This window comes from Fundulus heteroclitus, chromosome 24 (genome assembly GCF_011125445.2).
Source record: "Fundulus heteroclitus isolate FHET01 chromosome 24, MU-UCD_Fhet_4.1, whole genome shotgun sequence".
NCBI lineage: Eukaryota > Metazoa > Chordata > Actinopteri > Cyprinodontiformes > Fundulidae > Fundulus > Fundulus heteroclitus.
The window spans coordinates 24122967-24139921 of NC_046384.1; the positions used below are offsets into that span (position 1 = coordinate 24122967).

The 16955-nt window shown below is 40.3% G+C and overlaps 1 protein-coding gene across 6 annotated transcripts in view; it reads right to left on the reverse strand.

The window, feature by feature from the left end:
* Nucleotides 1-16955, reverse strand: part of LOC105931048 (nck-associated protein 5) — a 178808-nt gene that overhangs the window by 20092 nt on the left and 141761 nt on the right. For all 6 annotated transcript variants that reach the window (XM_036128107.1, XM_036128111.1, XM_036128108.1 and 3 more), the window contains 5 exons: nucleotides 16056-16094; nucleotides 15379-15498; nucleotides 6004-6108; nucleotides 4071-4259; nucleotides 203-3729 (listed from right to left, as the gene is read on the reverse strand). In XM_036128107.1, coding sequence (XP_035984000.1) covers nucleotides 203-3729; nucleotides 4071-4259; nucleotides 6004-6108; nucleotides 15379-15498; nucleotides 16056-16094 — 3980 coding nt within the window. The remainder of the gene's footprint in view (nucleotides 1-202; nucleotides 3730-4070; nucleotides 4260-6003; nucleotides 6109-15378; nucleotides 15499-16055; nucleotides 16095-16955) is intronic.

Consider the following 16955-nt stretch of genomic DNA (forward strand, 5'->3'; position numbering starts at 1 on the left):
CACACAGAGAAATCTCATTTAATGTTTAACAGCCCGCATGAAGAGTTCCCGCTCTGTCAGCAGGGACTCAAAGTGGAAAATCCATGCAGTGATTAGTATGACATGTGGAGCTTTTCTGAGCTTAGATATGCTTTTCTCTGAGTCGGCTGGAACCTTCTGTTTTTACTATTTGTCTGTGCAAGTGAAACACTTCTCTACCCACCTGCCAAGGAGATCTTTGACGAACTGGTCTTTGCCGATGAACGCCGTTGTACATTGGATCTGACTGGCAATCTGACCCATCTGATTATTGCAGTGGTCCATGATGGAGCTCAGTTTGTTGTTCATCTCTGATAGATTCTGCACGTCCTGGCTCTCTTTCTTCTTCTCCTTTTTCTTCTCAGGCTTGTTCTGCTTTCCCCCAAGGACGGATCCGATCTTTAGGTCCTTCTTCTCTTCTTTCCCTTTGGGGGAATCCAGTTTTTTGCCACTCAGAGCCGGAAGCTTGCTCTTTCGGAGGCCGAACCAGTTTGCAAGAGATGGGCCAGTCTTTTGCTTGGCCTCACTGGCTGCTACCTTCTCTTGTTCTTGGGATTTTTGCAAGTTTTCCTCAATTCCCATCATGACTTTCTCTTCAATTGTGCAAACTGTTGGGCTGGCTTTCTTCTCCTCTGCATCTGTTGACTTGATTGGGGAGTCCAATTGGGTTTTGACTGGTTCATTAGGGCTGCTTACCAGGCCATCCTTCTCTCTTGCAGGGTTTTCTGAACTAAAGAAGGATGGCTGAGGCTGAAACTGTGGATGAGAGGCCACTTTTGGTTTCAGGATGTTGTTGAAACTAGTCCTTTCACTTGTTGGCAGGCTACGGACCTCTTTATGAGTAGGCGAGGTGACGCCTTCACCCTTAGAGCCTGATTTAGACATTTTGTCAGGAAGACCATTGGTACTGGTTGAACCCGTCATGCCTCCATAGTAACTCACCCTCGTCCTGGGTGAATGGACTGGGCTCTCGGCTAACCCACCAGCGGGTACTTCTAAAGAACTTTGCCTTGACAAAGAGTTTCCTCTCTCACCTGAGTTGGTAATGATCTGAGTGCGTATTTTCCCTGGTCCTTCGAGCAAATTGATGTTGGGTTTCTCCATGTAGTTGGTGCTGAAACTCTGACTACGAGCTTTGGCTCCGTTCATTCCTAAAGCGGGTTTCAAATGGGTTTTAGTTGTAACAGATATGGATCGACCAAAGAGTTGACTACTCCTTTTCCCCTTATCATAAACATCGCCTTCTTCTGGCAACACAGTGGCATGTACCTCCTCCCCCTCCATGCAACACTGGACATCACCTTTCCCCTCTGTGGAAGACATATTGGGTGGTAAATCAATACTGTACACTGCTTGCAAGCCATCACACTGGGTCGAAGCATTTGAAGTCACGGTCTCCTTGGAGACTGAGTTGATATGATCTTTCTCTTGTTTACCTGGAATAGTGGGGCTACTTTTAGGAGGTGATTTTAAAAAGGCTTTAAACCCCATTGGGATACGAGTCTTTGAGGCTTTTTCTGCTTGGTTGGGTGACATTATCGCAGAGGAAGGAGGGCTAATGATAGCTTTACCATTCTGCTGCTCTGTCTGACACTGAGGAGAGTCATGGGGGGATATGGGTAAACTTATAGAGGTCTTCTGCACTGTCTGGTGAACATTTTCAGGAATGGGCCCCTTCTTAATTGCAAAGGAATTTTGTAGCGAGGACCCTCTTAGGGCACTGTAGGGAGGAGGAACATTCTTTGAGCTTCTAGGTGCATTTTCAGGTTCTCGAGCACACCCTGAGGTTGCAGAAGGGAGGTAGTCTTTTGTTCGTTTGGAAGTGCCTTTAGTAGGAGTCTGACTCACAACGGGGGACTTCTGAAGGTGCTGACTGGTTTTCTCTACCAGTTTCTGAGGTGCAAGTGCAGTCCCATAGCCTGCGTCCAAATCCAAACAGTCTTTATCCTTTATGGGTAAAGTGGTTTGCATATTTGGTGCTAATGAGGTGTAGTAACTTGGGGGAGGGCCCCTACCAGTGGTTAGTGTGGATGGCTGAGTCACCCCTGTTTTATGTGCCTGAGGTGAACCTTCATAATTTGGTCTGACGAGTAAGGAGGTGGTGCGGCCCGGGGGAGGGGGAGGAGAGGGAGACCTGAGTTTATTTTTACTAGGTTCACAGTGTTTGTCTCTGGTTGGTTGTTCACTAGTGTCTCCATATTCAAATAGTCTCCTTGGGAGGTGGGGGGAAGTGGATGAGGGACCCTTACTCCAATCGGCCCTGTTGGAAAGCTTGGAGTTCACAGACTTGGGGCTCTGAGAGCTAGTTTGTGTTTTGAGGAATCTGGACATTTTAATTGTAGGAGAAGAAGGGGATTTCTCCTGAGTGGAGGATCCTGAGTTTCCACCATTGCTTGGCTCAGCTGAACCTTTAGATACCCTCAGGGGTGATGCTGATGGTTTGTTACGACCGGGAATCTTTGAACCATTAGAGTTGTGAGAAGCAGCATTGTTCAATGGAGGGATGGACTGACCTTTACTTGCACGGACACTTGGTGGTTTTATTAGTTTTCTTTGAGGAGTCAGCTGTAAAGACAGTCTCTCTGTACTTCCTTCTCTGCAGTTGCCTGATTTACTAGCCCTCGTCTCACACTCTACGGGATTTTCTGGAGATTCAAGAACATTATAGTTTCTTGCATTTACAGATATTTGTCTTGTTGGTCTCTCTTGTGGTACTAATTCTGCATAATTAATGTTTTTGCTACCTTGAATTATATCTGCTTCTGCTGCAAGCCTTTGGGGACAAAGATCAATAGGTTCCCCTTCTGCATCAAATATAGCCAATATGCTTTCTTCAGACTGGGTACACATAGATGCTTCTGGTTCTTTCTTCAGGCTAAAAGGTCTGGGCCTCCCATCAGCAGACTGGGTGCGTCCCTGGTCTCTCCCCAAGTACTTTTGTTTGAGGAGCTTTGCAGCATCCCTAGATAGTCTTTTGAAATCCCTCTCCACTTGCTCTGTCGGCTGGTCACAGGACATTCTGACATCACTGCACTCAGAGTTGATTTGTTCGTGGTTGTCCATGTCACAGAGACGCTTGGGACCCTCTGGTTCAGGGGGGCTGAAGTGGAGCTTAGATGGTTTACTAAAAGCAGATTTGTGCTCTCCATCTGAGAGAAAGTTATTGATGAAACTTACAAGCTTCTCTGGAGGCTCTTTGGAGTCACCACTGGAGCAAGGGTTCATAACCATCAGTCCTGAAGTAGAGCCACTTCCAGGTCCACTTTCCTGCGTCCCCTCCCAGCTACACAAACTGTCTGAGATGCTATGAGAGAGTCTCTTACAATGAAACCAACAGTCCTTGGTGGGGATGTTATCTCTGCAGCTAGACTGTGCCAATTCATCATCGGCATCATCCGAATCATAAAAGAACTGTTTGCCACGAGCAGTCGAAGTCCTGCCACAATGGCTGGGCTTGGAAACCCCTTTACTGCTACTCTTGATACCTAGAGAGTAGATGCCCTCATTGGAGTTCATGCAGTCTTTGTAGCCTGATCTGGAGACCTTTGAAGAACAAGAGGAGCTCCTGTGTTTTCTTCTCTGAAGCTTCCTGAGTCCTTCCAGTATGTGGCTCTCCTTGCATCTTGTGGGCCGTTGCTCCTCTGAGGGAGCGCAGATGTTACTAGGAGCTGATGAACCCAGACTCAGCCTCTTCTCCCATGTAAGAGAAGACTTTCAGGCAGAAAAACACAAAGTTAAAACTTGTCATTAATAATGTTTTGGCAATTCTTTTCAGGTACTTTAGCAGTTTCCTTTATATAATAGAATTTTTAAGAGTAGGGTTTAGATTATTCCAAGCACAAAACCATTTTTTAAAATATAGCAGTTAATTTAGGACTTTAAATGAATTATCTATTTCAACAACTTTCTAAAGTAAGTTTCAGGAGTATTTTTTAGTCATGGTCATCAAACTCCTCTACGAGGATATGGGATTAATTAGGGCCTCAAATGAGCAGGGAACTTTGACGAGCTGCCACTCGTGATTGTTTTGTGGAACCAATGTTTGGGTTTACCATTTTCCCACAGGAGCGTCCATCATTCCAGGTGTACGAGCCGCTGGAGAATTCACTGCATGCGCTCGACAGGGATATCTCACTGCTGCTGCAGCTGCTGCGTGGGTAGATGGGCGGGGGCACAGTCAGACTCAGCTGGCTCAAGCACTTGGCCACAGGGAGACCTGGCTTTCCAGTTAACTGAACCTCCTATAAGATACATAAAAGATGTTAGGGGACAAGCATTTTTAATTATCATGACCAATAATTGCATTTAAATTTCAAGCCTTTACTGGTAAAATTTAATTGTTCTTTTTTTAAGGTTGCACTGAGAGCATACATTATTCAAATGTCCTCTGCAGAGGTTTGACTTTATAGTGGATTTTTCCCAATCCACAAAATGCTGTGCCTTGAATACAGGCTTTATGTTGCTATCAACAAGCTTCTGGTATAATTTTGGCCAGATATTTGACCAGGTAATTTAAATTGGATGATTTTGCGTGATGAAATGGCCTTTAATCCTTGCCCACAATTTGTCAGTATAACCTACCTTATTTATATCAAACCCATTTTGAATGTGAATCATTGTCCTGGTTGAGCCATATTACCAAAGTTAAAGAAGTTGGAGGTAGTATTTATTCTTTATTATTCTGAGAACACTAAAACTGGTGTTCCAGCAGTTTTCAGTTCGTGGCAGACTTGAACCTTGTTGGTTTCAGGACTTTTCCTGATCTTTCTGTCATCAGAGGGTGAATGTTTGGTATAAGCACAACAGGACCTCAATAGGACAATATTTCCAAGCACACAACAACTCTGGTTTTGAATATTTAATAAGGCAGGCTAATTAATATCAAGCTTACGTTATGGTCTGACTTCAACTATATTGAAAATGGTGTTATTGAGTGCAAGGAAACACACACTTTCAATGAGCTTTACCACATGTACAAAAAAAGAGTGGTCAAATATGCAGGCAAAATTATTAGGTAAAATTTGCTAGGGGACATTTAAGCGTAAGGACATATGCATACATTTTTCATAGAAAGTTAGTTTGGGCCAAGATGTTAAGGTAAAAACAGAACCCACTATGGCTCAAGCTAACTGTGTACAAACAACTGTCAATTACCATGAACTGGAAAAGTGGTGACAAAAGAAAAAAAGAGATAGAGGTCTGTTTTGGTGGGTGTGTTGCTGCCGTCCACTGTATGTATAGCACTGACTGCATAAGTGAAGGAAAATCCACGTTAAATTCAAGCCTTTACAACCTGTTTTTGTTTTGCTTTCCGACAGGGATTCTGACAAATAATCAAGAGTTTTGTTGCCTTTGAGCTTTGGTTGCTGTTGCATATCTAAGCACAATCTTGATGTTATTTTAGCAATGATAAAACCTCACTCACCAACCGAATCATTCAAGAGAAATATCTGGCGGAGTCATTGCGGAGATATCTAATTTTTATGCTCTGTCGCCACTTCCCCGCACATGTTTATCAAATTAGAATCTCACTGCAGAGATAGAGCGATAAAAAAAAAATACCACTCTGCTAATCTCAAAGAAGTGCCTCTTGGGTTTTGAAGGATATGTGGACATTAAGAGGATTCATAATTCACTTTCTTGGTTTCACTTTATCAGGTGGCAGTCTCAGGGGTGTGTGTGGGGGGTGGGGGGTGAAGGGCGGGGAAAACTCATCTCCAAGCCTTAATGCATAATATATAAGATGACTAATGTTCCACTGTGTCTTGTGGAGTCATTTTTACTAACGTCGAGTCTGAATCAATGGTTTTCTGGTAATATGACAAGGATTTATGCCTCTAAGTGCCAAGTGATACCAGAGGTTTTACTTGCAGGAGCATCAGAGAGGTCACAGCTCCAGATTGTTGCATCTGTATTGTAAGAGGTTGCAATGATTGCCTGAGAGATGCAGGTATGGTAGAGCATGTTTCTGTCTCGCATGCTTACAGTAGAGGGAGAGTCTGTGTTCCTGGAAAGCAAGAAAGCCTTGCTTCTCTCCGGCTCCAGCAGCAGATCAGCCGCGGACAGATCCATGATGCGGGAGTGGAGCTTCTGAAAGTCAAAGCAAAAGAAGAGGGGGGAAAGACACGGTACGGTGAATTTTAGCTACAGGGAGCTCAGGAGATTGAAGAAAGCCTTGCTGTAAGATGTGAAGCTTTTTTTATTGATTCTTTGCTCTGTTTAGATTAAAACTGAACTGAATAATCAGTGCGGTCAAAATATTAAAAAGTAAGAACTTTAGGTCAAGGTTGAGCTGCGTTTTTACAAATCAGATTTCCTTCACTGAAGCCGATTCCCCTCTCACAAAGTCATTATAGTCATCAGCCGGCCAAAAGAAACCAGTGTGAATAGGAAATAATTGCATTGGGGGGTTAGGGATTAATTTGATTTGCTTCCCTTGAATTTATGTCCAAGTCTCTTCTGTTAGTTAACTCTTGCACATAAGAGGGAAGGACTCAAAACCAAATACATTCCCACACATTCATCTCAGAACTTAATTACGCTCGATTCCCCATGCTCAAATTAACTTAAGCTGAGGAGCAGAACACTTGATCTTATGCTACACTTCCACTGCCAAGAGCCAAACGAATGCTCACGTAGGGAGTATACGTAGAGACACCGCTGTACTTATCTGTTGTGTCATGTTGTGGCTGAAAAATACATACATAGGACTAAAGACATGGCAGAGAAGTGGAAGGTATCTTGAGTGACATGCCATTTCCATTGCAATAAACGCTTCAGTTAATACTGACTATTTTTTGTTCCTTGCAAATTAGAAACCCTCTGAATACCGGACTTATTATTTTACTTGAAACATAAAAGCATCAGTGCTTTGATGTTTTTTTCTTGTCCAAATTATTTGGCAAAACAGTGAAGAGAAAAGCTTCTTTTGTACTATGAACAAGAAAAGTCAATCTTTTTGCAATCATTTTTTGGAAACATAAGAATGCTGCGAGGACGGGATGCAAGCCCCCTGCTCTAACCACCAGACCATCCCTCCTGCCCCATCAAACCCAAAGCTTACCGTTTCTTGTATTAATACCCACCAGACCTTTTCACATTTAGTCCCTGACAGTCAGAACCTTCATTGCACTGCATAAGCGTTTTTAATTGTTAAAAATACAACATTGCATAATTGTACAGTAGATGTGTGTCATTCACCACTGGGGCACTTCGATTGAACACCGGTGGACTTCATTTCACCAATTATGGGACTTTCTGAAGGTTACAGCTGAAATCTTTAGGAGCTGCAAAGCAATGGGGGTGGATAGATATGCGTATGCCAAGTTTTTTTAATATAGTTTTTCAATATGTTTCTCTTTACCCGTTTCCTTTCAACAACCTAAACTACTTTAGTAGATGTGTCACATAAAATAAGACTAAAAACATAAATTACATATTGGAATTTAACAAAATAGGTAAAAAGCAAAAGGGGTTAATACTTTTGCAAGGCCCTGTATATTAGCATCAATGAGCCTCCTCCCTGCAGTCTGCGCATGATGGGAGTGGCCGAGATGTAGCAGGGGCCTATGATCTTATCGTACGGTGCTCGATTTCACCTCCTCAGCATCCTCATCAAGCATGCAGTCAATAGTGTCACCAGGTCACGATAGGGAGGATGGTCGAAGGAAATGGAAGATGACAAGGCTGTTTTTTTGTTTTTTTTAGGTTCAAGGCCGAGTTCAAAGTCAAAGATTTCAAAGTCCCTGTTAATGCAAACGAGACTGTAATACATCGCGTGAATACTTGCCCCCTTGTTACGGTCTTCAGCCTCTAACAAAGACAAAAAGGCTTTCTGCTTGTTGTTAGCTCTTTATTTTGTTGTTCTGACAGCCGTTATATTTCAAGATAATGAATAGCAGCCGGGAATAGCAGCAATAGGCAGCTTCCAAAGAAATTCGTCAGTATCGGCAACCACTGTCAAAAACGGGGGGGGGGGGGGCCCTCGCAACAGAACAACACACACCCCCACACTTGCACATGATGCATTGTCTGAGCAACAGTTTTAGTCACCGCAGAGGTTGCTCTTTAAGGTTTGGTTGTTTAGAACATCCGCCTCCCACATAAGAATACTCAGTGAATGTAAAAGACCCCAAGATCTCATGCTGCATCACAGCCTGTAGAGTTAAAGCAACCTGCTAACATTCTGTCTTCATTTTTAGTTTTCATTCTTACTAATGAGCTTACAGTACAACCTTGGTGTGAACTATGAGTGATCGTTGAAAAAAAAGTGTTTTTTTCCCCCATTTATGGGTGACTCATCTGACACCTGTCAAACGTGATGAGCAGCATCGCCCGAACGGTGGAGGTGTACCGTGCAGATAATGCTCCAATCAGAAAAAAGTTCTGGCTCATTCATGTAACATCCGTACTTTTGTGAAATAATAGGCGATATACATGGGAAAGCATTTCAGCAGAAAGAAGGGAAGACGCTCATCTGGTGTGGTTCCCGTCCAAAGCATTAGCGGTTCTTTATCAGAGGAACTCGAGAAAGCCGTGGGGAGCTGGGGCCCGTTTAATTACTGATAAGCAAAAAGGTCCAGATCTGGCGGAGAAACTCAACGCTTATACAGTTGATTAAGTCTCCCTCTGGCTCATAGGGGGAAGAAAATGAACAGGACAACTCATGCGGAATATTTCTCTGTTCCCACTAAACATTCTGCATCTCAATTTTACAGGAACAAGTGTGAGCTAAATTTTTCTCCTGATAATCGTAATGTTCTGCTGAACCTAGAACTTGAAAAATGTAGAGAAAGAATATTTCAAAAAGTATGTTTTATTATTCTACTTTATCTTTTTTTTTGTATGTAGCCCTTTTTGGTCCAGAGACTTTACATTTTGTTTCACAGGAAATAAAAGTAATGATAAAACAGAGTTTTTTTCCCTTAAAGATCCCTTCTTTTATTTATTTATTTGCTTTGCATCACAACTAAATGTTTCAGATCATCAAACTGCTGTGGATTGCTTTTTTCTTCTTCCCCTAAATAAATAAAAGCATCAGTTGAAAACTGTTTTTGTGGTTACTCAGATTATTATTACGAGTGTGACAAAAGCAAAAACAGAAAAGAAAAAAAAAATCATCACGGAGCAAGTACTTTTTTTATGGCACTGCACATAACCGTATGTAAAACACAGGGAGAAAAATACTAATTTAAATCAGGTAAAATAAACAGATGGTTCTTGTTGTAAGAAAAATGCTTTTATCAGGGAGCTTGCTAAATGTCTGAATTTAAGGTCAATTTGTTTTGTCAAGTATAAGATAAATTAAGTATGAAAAACTACAAGAATATTATGCAACGGATTAAATTATTTGCTTTGTCCAAGTCTGATGAGTGAGAGCAGACGGTTAAACATCACATATCTTTGTTAAAATGGAGGCCTGAGTTTGAACAGAGTTAAGCGTTAAGCTTGTTAGCGTCGCCTATTGCCCATTTTAAAATAGGGCAAAGTTGCATCTGCCAATAAATCCAAAAATAACCCCAGCTCTAAAGATGAAAAATTGTGGTACAAGACAGTAAATCTTGACAGATAACATTAAAGTTGACCTGTTCCACCTAAGTAGTTGTCTTTTGACTATGCCAAAAGGCTAACTTTAGGCTAATCTAAAACAATATAACATATGTCAGAGCTGTACTTATTTATATAAAAACAGAGAGCAAATGTATGGTAACTTTCCAACAAAATAGGGTAAATTATAAACCCTCTTTAATTTTCTTAATGTTGGTAAGGATGTCGATATCCATGTAATTCTAAGCTAACCAGCTCTTACAAATTAGTGTTATAAATAAAATTCTTTCAATATTTTATGAAATTTTAAGAAATTGACCACTATACAACAATTTTTCTGATGATGTCATGAACATTTCAACTCTGATTTCCACCACAAAACACAGATGTGTGTTTCACAATGTTGCTAAACTATTCTGCTGTCCATGTTATTTCTAAGCTAATGAGCTTTTAGCCTTTATTTCAGAAATAGAAGAATTATGTCAGTCGTTCAATCATTTCTTCACAATTGAGGAAATCCACTTTTCTCACTGGGCTAATGGCTAAAGTTTAACTTTTTTTTTTCTCGACTCATCCCCTCAAAACCAGCATACTTTTTTGGAAATACTATAAATTTTGGGCAAAAGCTAAGCTAATCTGCAGTTAGTTTTTGTTTCAAAAAAAAAAAAAAAAAAGAAGAGCGCAGAGCGTTCTACTTCACCCCATTTGGCCATTTTTGGAGTGAGCTGGGGAATGGCGTAATGAACAGTTTTGGGTTACAAATAAAAATTGTCAATATTTTAAATGTAGCCTACATCTCATTTTCATTGTTTTCTAAAAAAAAAATAACTACCCTAACCCTAAGCACAAAATATCATATATTCATTTTCAAATAATGTATTCACTGGTTTATGTAATAATCAATTTAATCAGCCTCTAGTTTTTATTTCACAGCTAAATATAAAGGAGAAATATTATAATGTTACCACAAAGCAAATTTTCTCATAGGAGTAACGCTGATTTTCTAATTAAGCTGTTTACAATCAAAAATAATACATCTTCTGCAAGTTTGTCTAAACGCAAGATGTCAAGGATTTATTTACAAATAAAAGAAGGTATTATTATCAATACTTTATTGATTTTTTAATTACTAAATATTTGTTTATTAAACTACACTTTTAGCTAAGCTAAAATAAGCTAACTCCCCAGCTAGATATTTTCACGATTCAAGTTATTGGTAATCGTTACATTAAATTCATACTTCTTAACAAAATGCTGATAAATAACTTTTTTATTTAACTTTTCCTAAATAGAAGAATGCCAACATCATCTAAGAAAAAGCTAGTTTTAATAAACTTTGGGCCATTGGTTCCATGCTACTTAAAAATAAACTACTCTCAAGTGAACCCTACTCTAACGTAAAATTAAACTAAACACAACTGAATCCAGTGGATATTCATCCTTTTTGGCTAAGCCATGTTTTTGTCTTTTATAAGAAGACTTCTCTAGTCTTGAATCTGAGCTATTACTTTGGCTGTTTGTGTCTTCATAATAAAGAGATATGTCATAAACATGCCTTTATCCTCCCCTTATAGCTCTAAATTGGACACCAATCAAATTAATGAAGGGAGTACAAATAGATCTTCTGTAGGATGTCCTCATCCGCTCTGACATGGACAAATATAGCTGTTTTTAACAGTTCTCCCACACACAAGAACTTCTAATGAATGCACTGAACATCCGCTGTAGCGTCACCATAATATGATTAATTCTTACATCAAATCCCCCGGCTGGTTGTGGGAAAGTTGTAACTAATTTTAAAGATCCACACAGTCACAAACTTGAGAACTTTGCTCGTCCACTTATGCAAACAAACACGGTTCTTAATTTCCTTTTTACCTGTCGTATGAAGGCACACAATTAATTTATAGATGCTATCCCTGCCTTCTCACAAAGAAAAGTAAAAACAAATTGCAGCCGTAACCGTACTCTATCATGTTTGTGAGGGTCTGAATTCCCATTTTCAGTGAGATTGGACTCCTTGGTCTGCTCAGTGGTATCATCAATATTCCTCTCCAACCCTTTTATGTAACAGCTTCACTTAACATTGTTCCTCCCTGTTCAATAAAGTCACAGGAGGTACCCGGGAACAGACAAATCCCTTTAAAACACACTCACAGATATTTCTGTCGACTCCCTTGTCTTTACTCCATTTACTCGGTTTCTGCCTCATCATAATTTGACCTTCTTGTCAGTGTCCCTGCTATCTCATTTCTCTCCATTTTCACTCCCGTGTCCTGACTCTCTTATCTTCCCTTCCTATTTTCATCCTCACCTCTTTCCATCTCCTTCTCTTGTCTTGGTGGAATGACAGCTCTTTTCTCCTCTTTTTTTCTATCGCATTTTTTATTTTATTTTTTTCATACGATCAGCAAATAGCCCTGTGGCAATTTCAGCAATTATTTGAAAATGTGCTTTTTTCAAAGAGTGGCAGGTCCTCTTTCCTAACCTCGCATTTGAAAGTAGAAATCGTATGTACAAAAAAAACACTTTCCTATGGAAGACCAGAAAGATGAACGGAGCCAATTTTCTGCTACACGGTCCAGAGTTAGAGGACAATTTAAGAACAGTGTAATAGTTACACAAGCTGCCAGCAAGTTACATTTATTTTAAAGTTAATATTGTTTCTCACATAGGGCATCCTACACAGTTTTTTAGAGGCTCCCCTAAGTAGCTAAGGTAATTTAAAGTAGCATAGCGCAAGTTCCAGAGTTTTCACAACAGCTTGCCCCCTCTGGCGACAAGTTGAAATGACGCCAGTGTTGCGCATGTCCATGAGAGAAGAGGCAAAAATTCTGCTGCTGTGATTGCACAGGTCTTTTATGTAGAGGTGTTATATCTTCTGAGGTAAGAAAGTTCTAAATGTTGAAGCTAGCCTGTGTTTTCTCGTTAATGCGTCAGTGGCGTTGGAGAGTAAACACAGTAGTCAGGTGAACAAGAGCGCGCAGTGAGTCACACTCACACACTCGCCCAGATATTATGACCCCAATCATGAGGGGTCATGCTTTTTTTTTTTTTTTGGCGTACTAGAATAAAGTGTAATTGCACATCCACTACAGTAGGTGGCGGTGTGATGCTCTCATTGTCAGAGTGCGCACAGGGAAGATTTGCTCTATCGTGTTGGTGTAGGGCTGTTTTTTTTTTTTTGCATACACAGCACAGATTAGTGGATAAGAAGTGTGGTGAACAAACGCTCAAGAGACACCATAGAAAAAATATTTAACAGGGACGAAAAGAAAGATGGAGATAGACAGAGATTATGAGACAAACGACAGTGAAGCACTTGGCTTCATTGTGACTAGGGTGGAAAATGAGTAAACTGTTTACTGTGTCTAAAAATGTTGGTGGCGGACAGCTTGAAGCCAAATAAATTAAGGCGTCACTTAAAGACAATAACGCTGATAAGCCGCTAGAGTTTTTCAGCAAAAAAGTCCCGAATATAGCCAAGATTCATCCCGCTTTGTGAATACTACTTCAGTAAACCAGTGAGCACTGTTGGCTTCATTTAAGGTGGTGTACCGAATTGCTCTGTGCAAAGAAAACGCACACCAGCGGAGGAGCTGATACTGACTGCAGCATTAGACATGCTTTCTGTCTTGCTGGATGATGCAAGTGGTGCAAAAATAAAAACTATCCCTCTGTCCAATGATACTGTCGCCCAACTTGTAAATGACATTGCTAACAATCTTCAAGAACAGCTGGTTGAGAAACTCAAAGGCAAATGTTTTGCCTTACAATTCGAGGAAGCAACAAAAACTTTATTACTCATGTACATTGTGATATGACAAACTCCCTGTGTGAGGGTCGACTTTTTCGTCAGTATGAACACATTCACAAGTATGAAGTCGCAGGATAAAAATAAATAAAAAATTTGCAAATTGCATGCACTTCGATATTCTTTAGATTTTGTTCTTAAATACTAAAAAACAATGTTAAAGTTAATCTTTTTTATTTTCTTTTTTCTTTAATGATAAGGATACAATGTTATGCAGAGGTGTAGCCTACTTACGCCTAACACATTTTCTGTTATAAGAATTTTATGGATAATTCATACTATTTACAGTCGCAGCAAACAGTGAGAGGAGGGTTTTTTATTAGAAGAAAACTAATTTTAAGGTATGGGAAATAGAAAAAAATAACCTTTAAGCTTGTGCAATGTTCCTTTAAGGTAAATAAGTAAATTGAACATGGAGATCTAAAATAAACTAAAACAACATGGGCCAAATCCAACAAAAACCCTCATTTTACCTTTCACAAAACTATCCAAAAGTATTAGAGAGAAAAAGATTTTCTAAGCCTCAGTCCCTTTTCAGAAAACAGTTTTCCTATGAACCTACAAACACAAATTTTCCACATGGGACCCCTGATCATACATAACAGAACACAGCACTTATTAGAATGGAGCATTGCTGATAAGGGTATAAATGGGTTCAATAATATTAACATAGAACAACTCTGAGTAGAAATTGACCCATATGGGTCCCAAATTTGAGGGTCCACTGAGAATTGTGTTGTATTGGAATTGATTGTACAGTATTGGCTAGCTATGACCAGTAGTGAGTTCCCAGCTGCTGATATGCATTGTATTTAGTGAACCCAAGTGGATCCCTTTATGAGTCCACTTAGTATCAAGAGTAAGTTAAACCTATAGTTAAGTTAAATATCCTGATTGCTCCTCTCAAATGAAACACTTCTAATTGAAAGGTCTGCGATAGACTGGTGACCTGTCCAGGGCGTACCCCGCCTCTCGCCCATAGACAGCTGGACACCAGCACCCATCGCGACCCTACAAGGGATAGACGTCATAGAAAATGGATGGATGGATGGATAATTGAAAGGCTCATTCTTGATTAAAAAAAGGTTAAAACAAGAACTGACCCATATGGGTCATAGAAGTGTTGCACAGTTTTTCTTCAAAGCCATTTGGAATGTGTTCCATGTTTCTAATGCCACTAATTTTCTAAAAAGCAGCTCTCGTTTAAAGGTACAGATGGGGCCCTTATCTGCAGTAAATAGGTTTAACATTGGCCTCAAGTGTGTATTTTCTTGGGTTACATATAGAAGAGCGATGCAAACTGCTACCCATATTCTGCCAAAGACTACCTACATAGAGTGCACAGACACCTGTATTTAGTCAATCCAGTGCCCAACCTCACTGTGAACCCAAGTCCAGTTGGTACTCATCCAGCCAGCAAAATCTGTATGGTACAGATGCATGCTGGGATTCCGTAATATAACGCACTGATGAACATGAAGAACACATCAAAAGTGTGGCTTTAGCTCGACTTCCAGAGTTTTTTTTTTAACAAAAGCTAAGCAGAACAAAAACAACCTATAAAGTCCCAAAAATACCAGATGTTTTTCTTTTCTGTAGGAAATGACTCTGACCCAATTCTGAAGAGGGATACAAATATCATATCATTTTATTTTTGTTTATTTTTGGATTGGATTACTTACAAAAGAGAACATTTTTAGAAACAAGGTTAAAGTACTAACCTACAATATTTTTTGGGTAACATGTATACATTCTGGTTAATTCTAATGTTGGTTCCTTTATACACTCCTTAGCTTTAAGTCTTACTCAGCTGTAAATCATAACATTATGGTAATTGTGGTACTATGTTTATTATTTATATTGCTCCTGTGTTGGTTGCTGTTTTTTTTTTTTCCTTTATCAAAACAGATCTCTCTTGAATATGAGATCTTGGATCTGAGTCAGAACATTGTGTGTAAATAAAGATTCAATAAATAAGATGGTACTGCTTGTTATTTTACCTGGAGAAGCAGGTCAGACGCAGGCTTAATCCTCTGCTGGAATAAAACACTCAGGGCTCGGTTCTGCTGCTCCAGGTCGAACACTCTCGTTCTCAGCTTCAGACATTCCTCCCTCAGATCCTGACATGAAGAGCAAAGAAAACGGAGCTTTGTTTAGCGTTCAAACTTGTTTATTTTTTAAGTCAGTCTAAAGATTGTTAAAAAGTGCAATCAGCAAGAACTCTGATCATCTATCCTGCAACAAATAAAAAGTTATGTGAGTCTACATGTTTTTAAAAAGAGGAGCATAGGAAAACAAGCATGTCCAGATTTAAGTCCCTGTTCTATTGTCTGAATGTTGTATCTGTGAATATGGGCTTCCATTCATTATTGCATTGGTCCATCAAGCTGTCTGTAAATCCATCCATCCATCCATCCATCCATCCATCCATCCATCCATCCATCCATCCATCCATCCATCTGTCCGTTCTCTGTATTTTTCCAGGTTCTTTATTCAGAGGCTCACCAACCTAGAAATCTCCACAGTAAAACAATCAAAGAGAACTTTTGTATTTTTATTAGTTTTTAACAAATCAAAAATAAACTGAGAACCCTGAAAACCTGAGTCTGCAAAAGTGTGGAAGTGTGATATGAAAAAATGAGCGAACTGAAATGACGAATAAAAGTGCAATACAAACCTTCTGTGTGAGAAGTGCTTGCACAACTTGATTGGCGACCTTAGAGAGACAAAAGAGAACAAAGATGCATTACAGGCCACAGTTTGAGCTTCCATTGAAGCGTGAAAGGATTTTTCAGCTTGAAAGAAAGATGTAAGCACAATACATTATTTATTTTTCTTTATGGTTTTGTCATGGATCTCCTTTGCACTCTTACAGTATACATCTTCCTCAACTCTCACTTGCTAATGGTTGTATTGACAACACCTAGTTGATGTACAGGGAGAGGTGCGACTGGCTAAAGTGCTGTTGTGCCTGGCACTCCGTCTCAGAGCAGCCGAAGCCCTCGCGCAATTCAGACCACAAGGCCGATGAAGATGCAGCTCCGATTACCACTCATCGATTGCTCATTAATAGCGTGTGAAGCTGCGGCGACTCTGTTGAGCGCGCCCACTCTAGTTTATTGAATGAGCAGAGACAAGGATAAATATGGTGAAATGAGCCTTGCTTCTAGTTACAGACCGGCCCTAGAGATTAGTCCTTATTAGGGGCCAGGCGTTAGGCTTTTCCTTGTTGTTGCAGTTGAATGGAGCGAGGGCGAGAAGGTAGAGAGAAGTCAATGACTGTGTTTAACGCTAATACACTCCTTTTGCAGATGTAACTGTGCATCATTTAAACTCACTTCCTGTCTCCATCCTCTTCCCAGTCCTTTCCCTTTCATCCTCAGCCCTTCTTACCTTGAGGGAAATCTGCTCAGTCTGCTGAGGCTCTTGGTTCCAGGACAAATCGCTCGACTTGTTCCTGCTGGACTTACTTTCCTAAGGCGGCTCTCTCCTGCCTGTCCCTCTACTCTCCCGCAGCGACTTAGCCTGCCAAAGGCCTGGCTGCTTCATCCGCCTCATGTGGCTCCCCGAGCAGCCC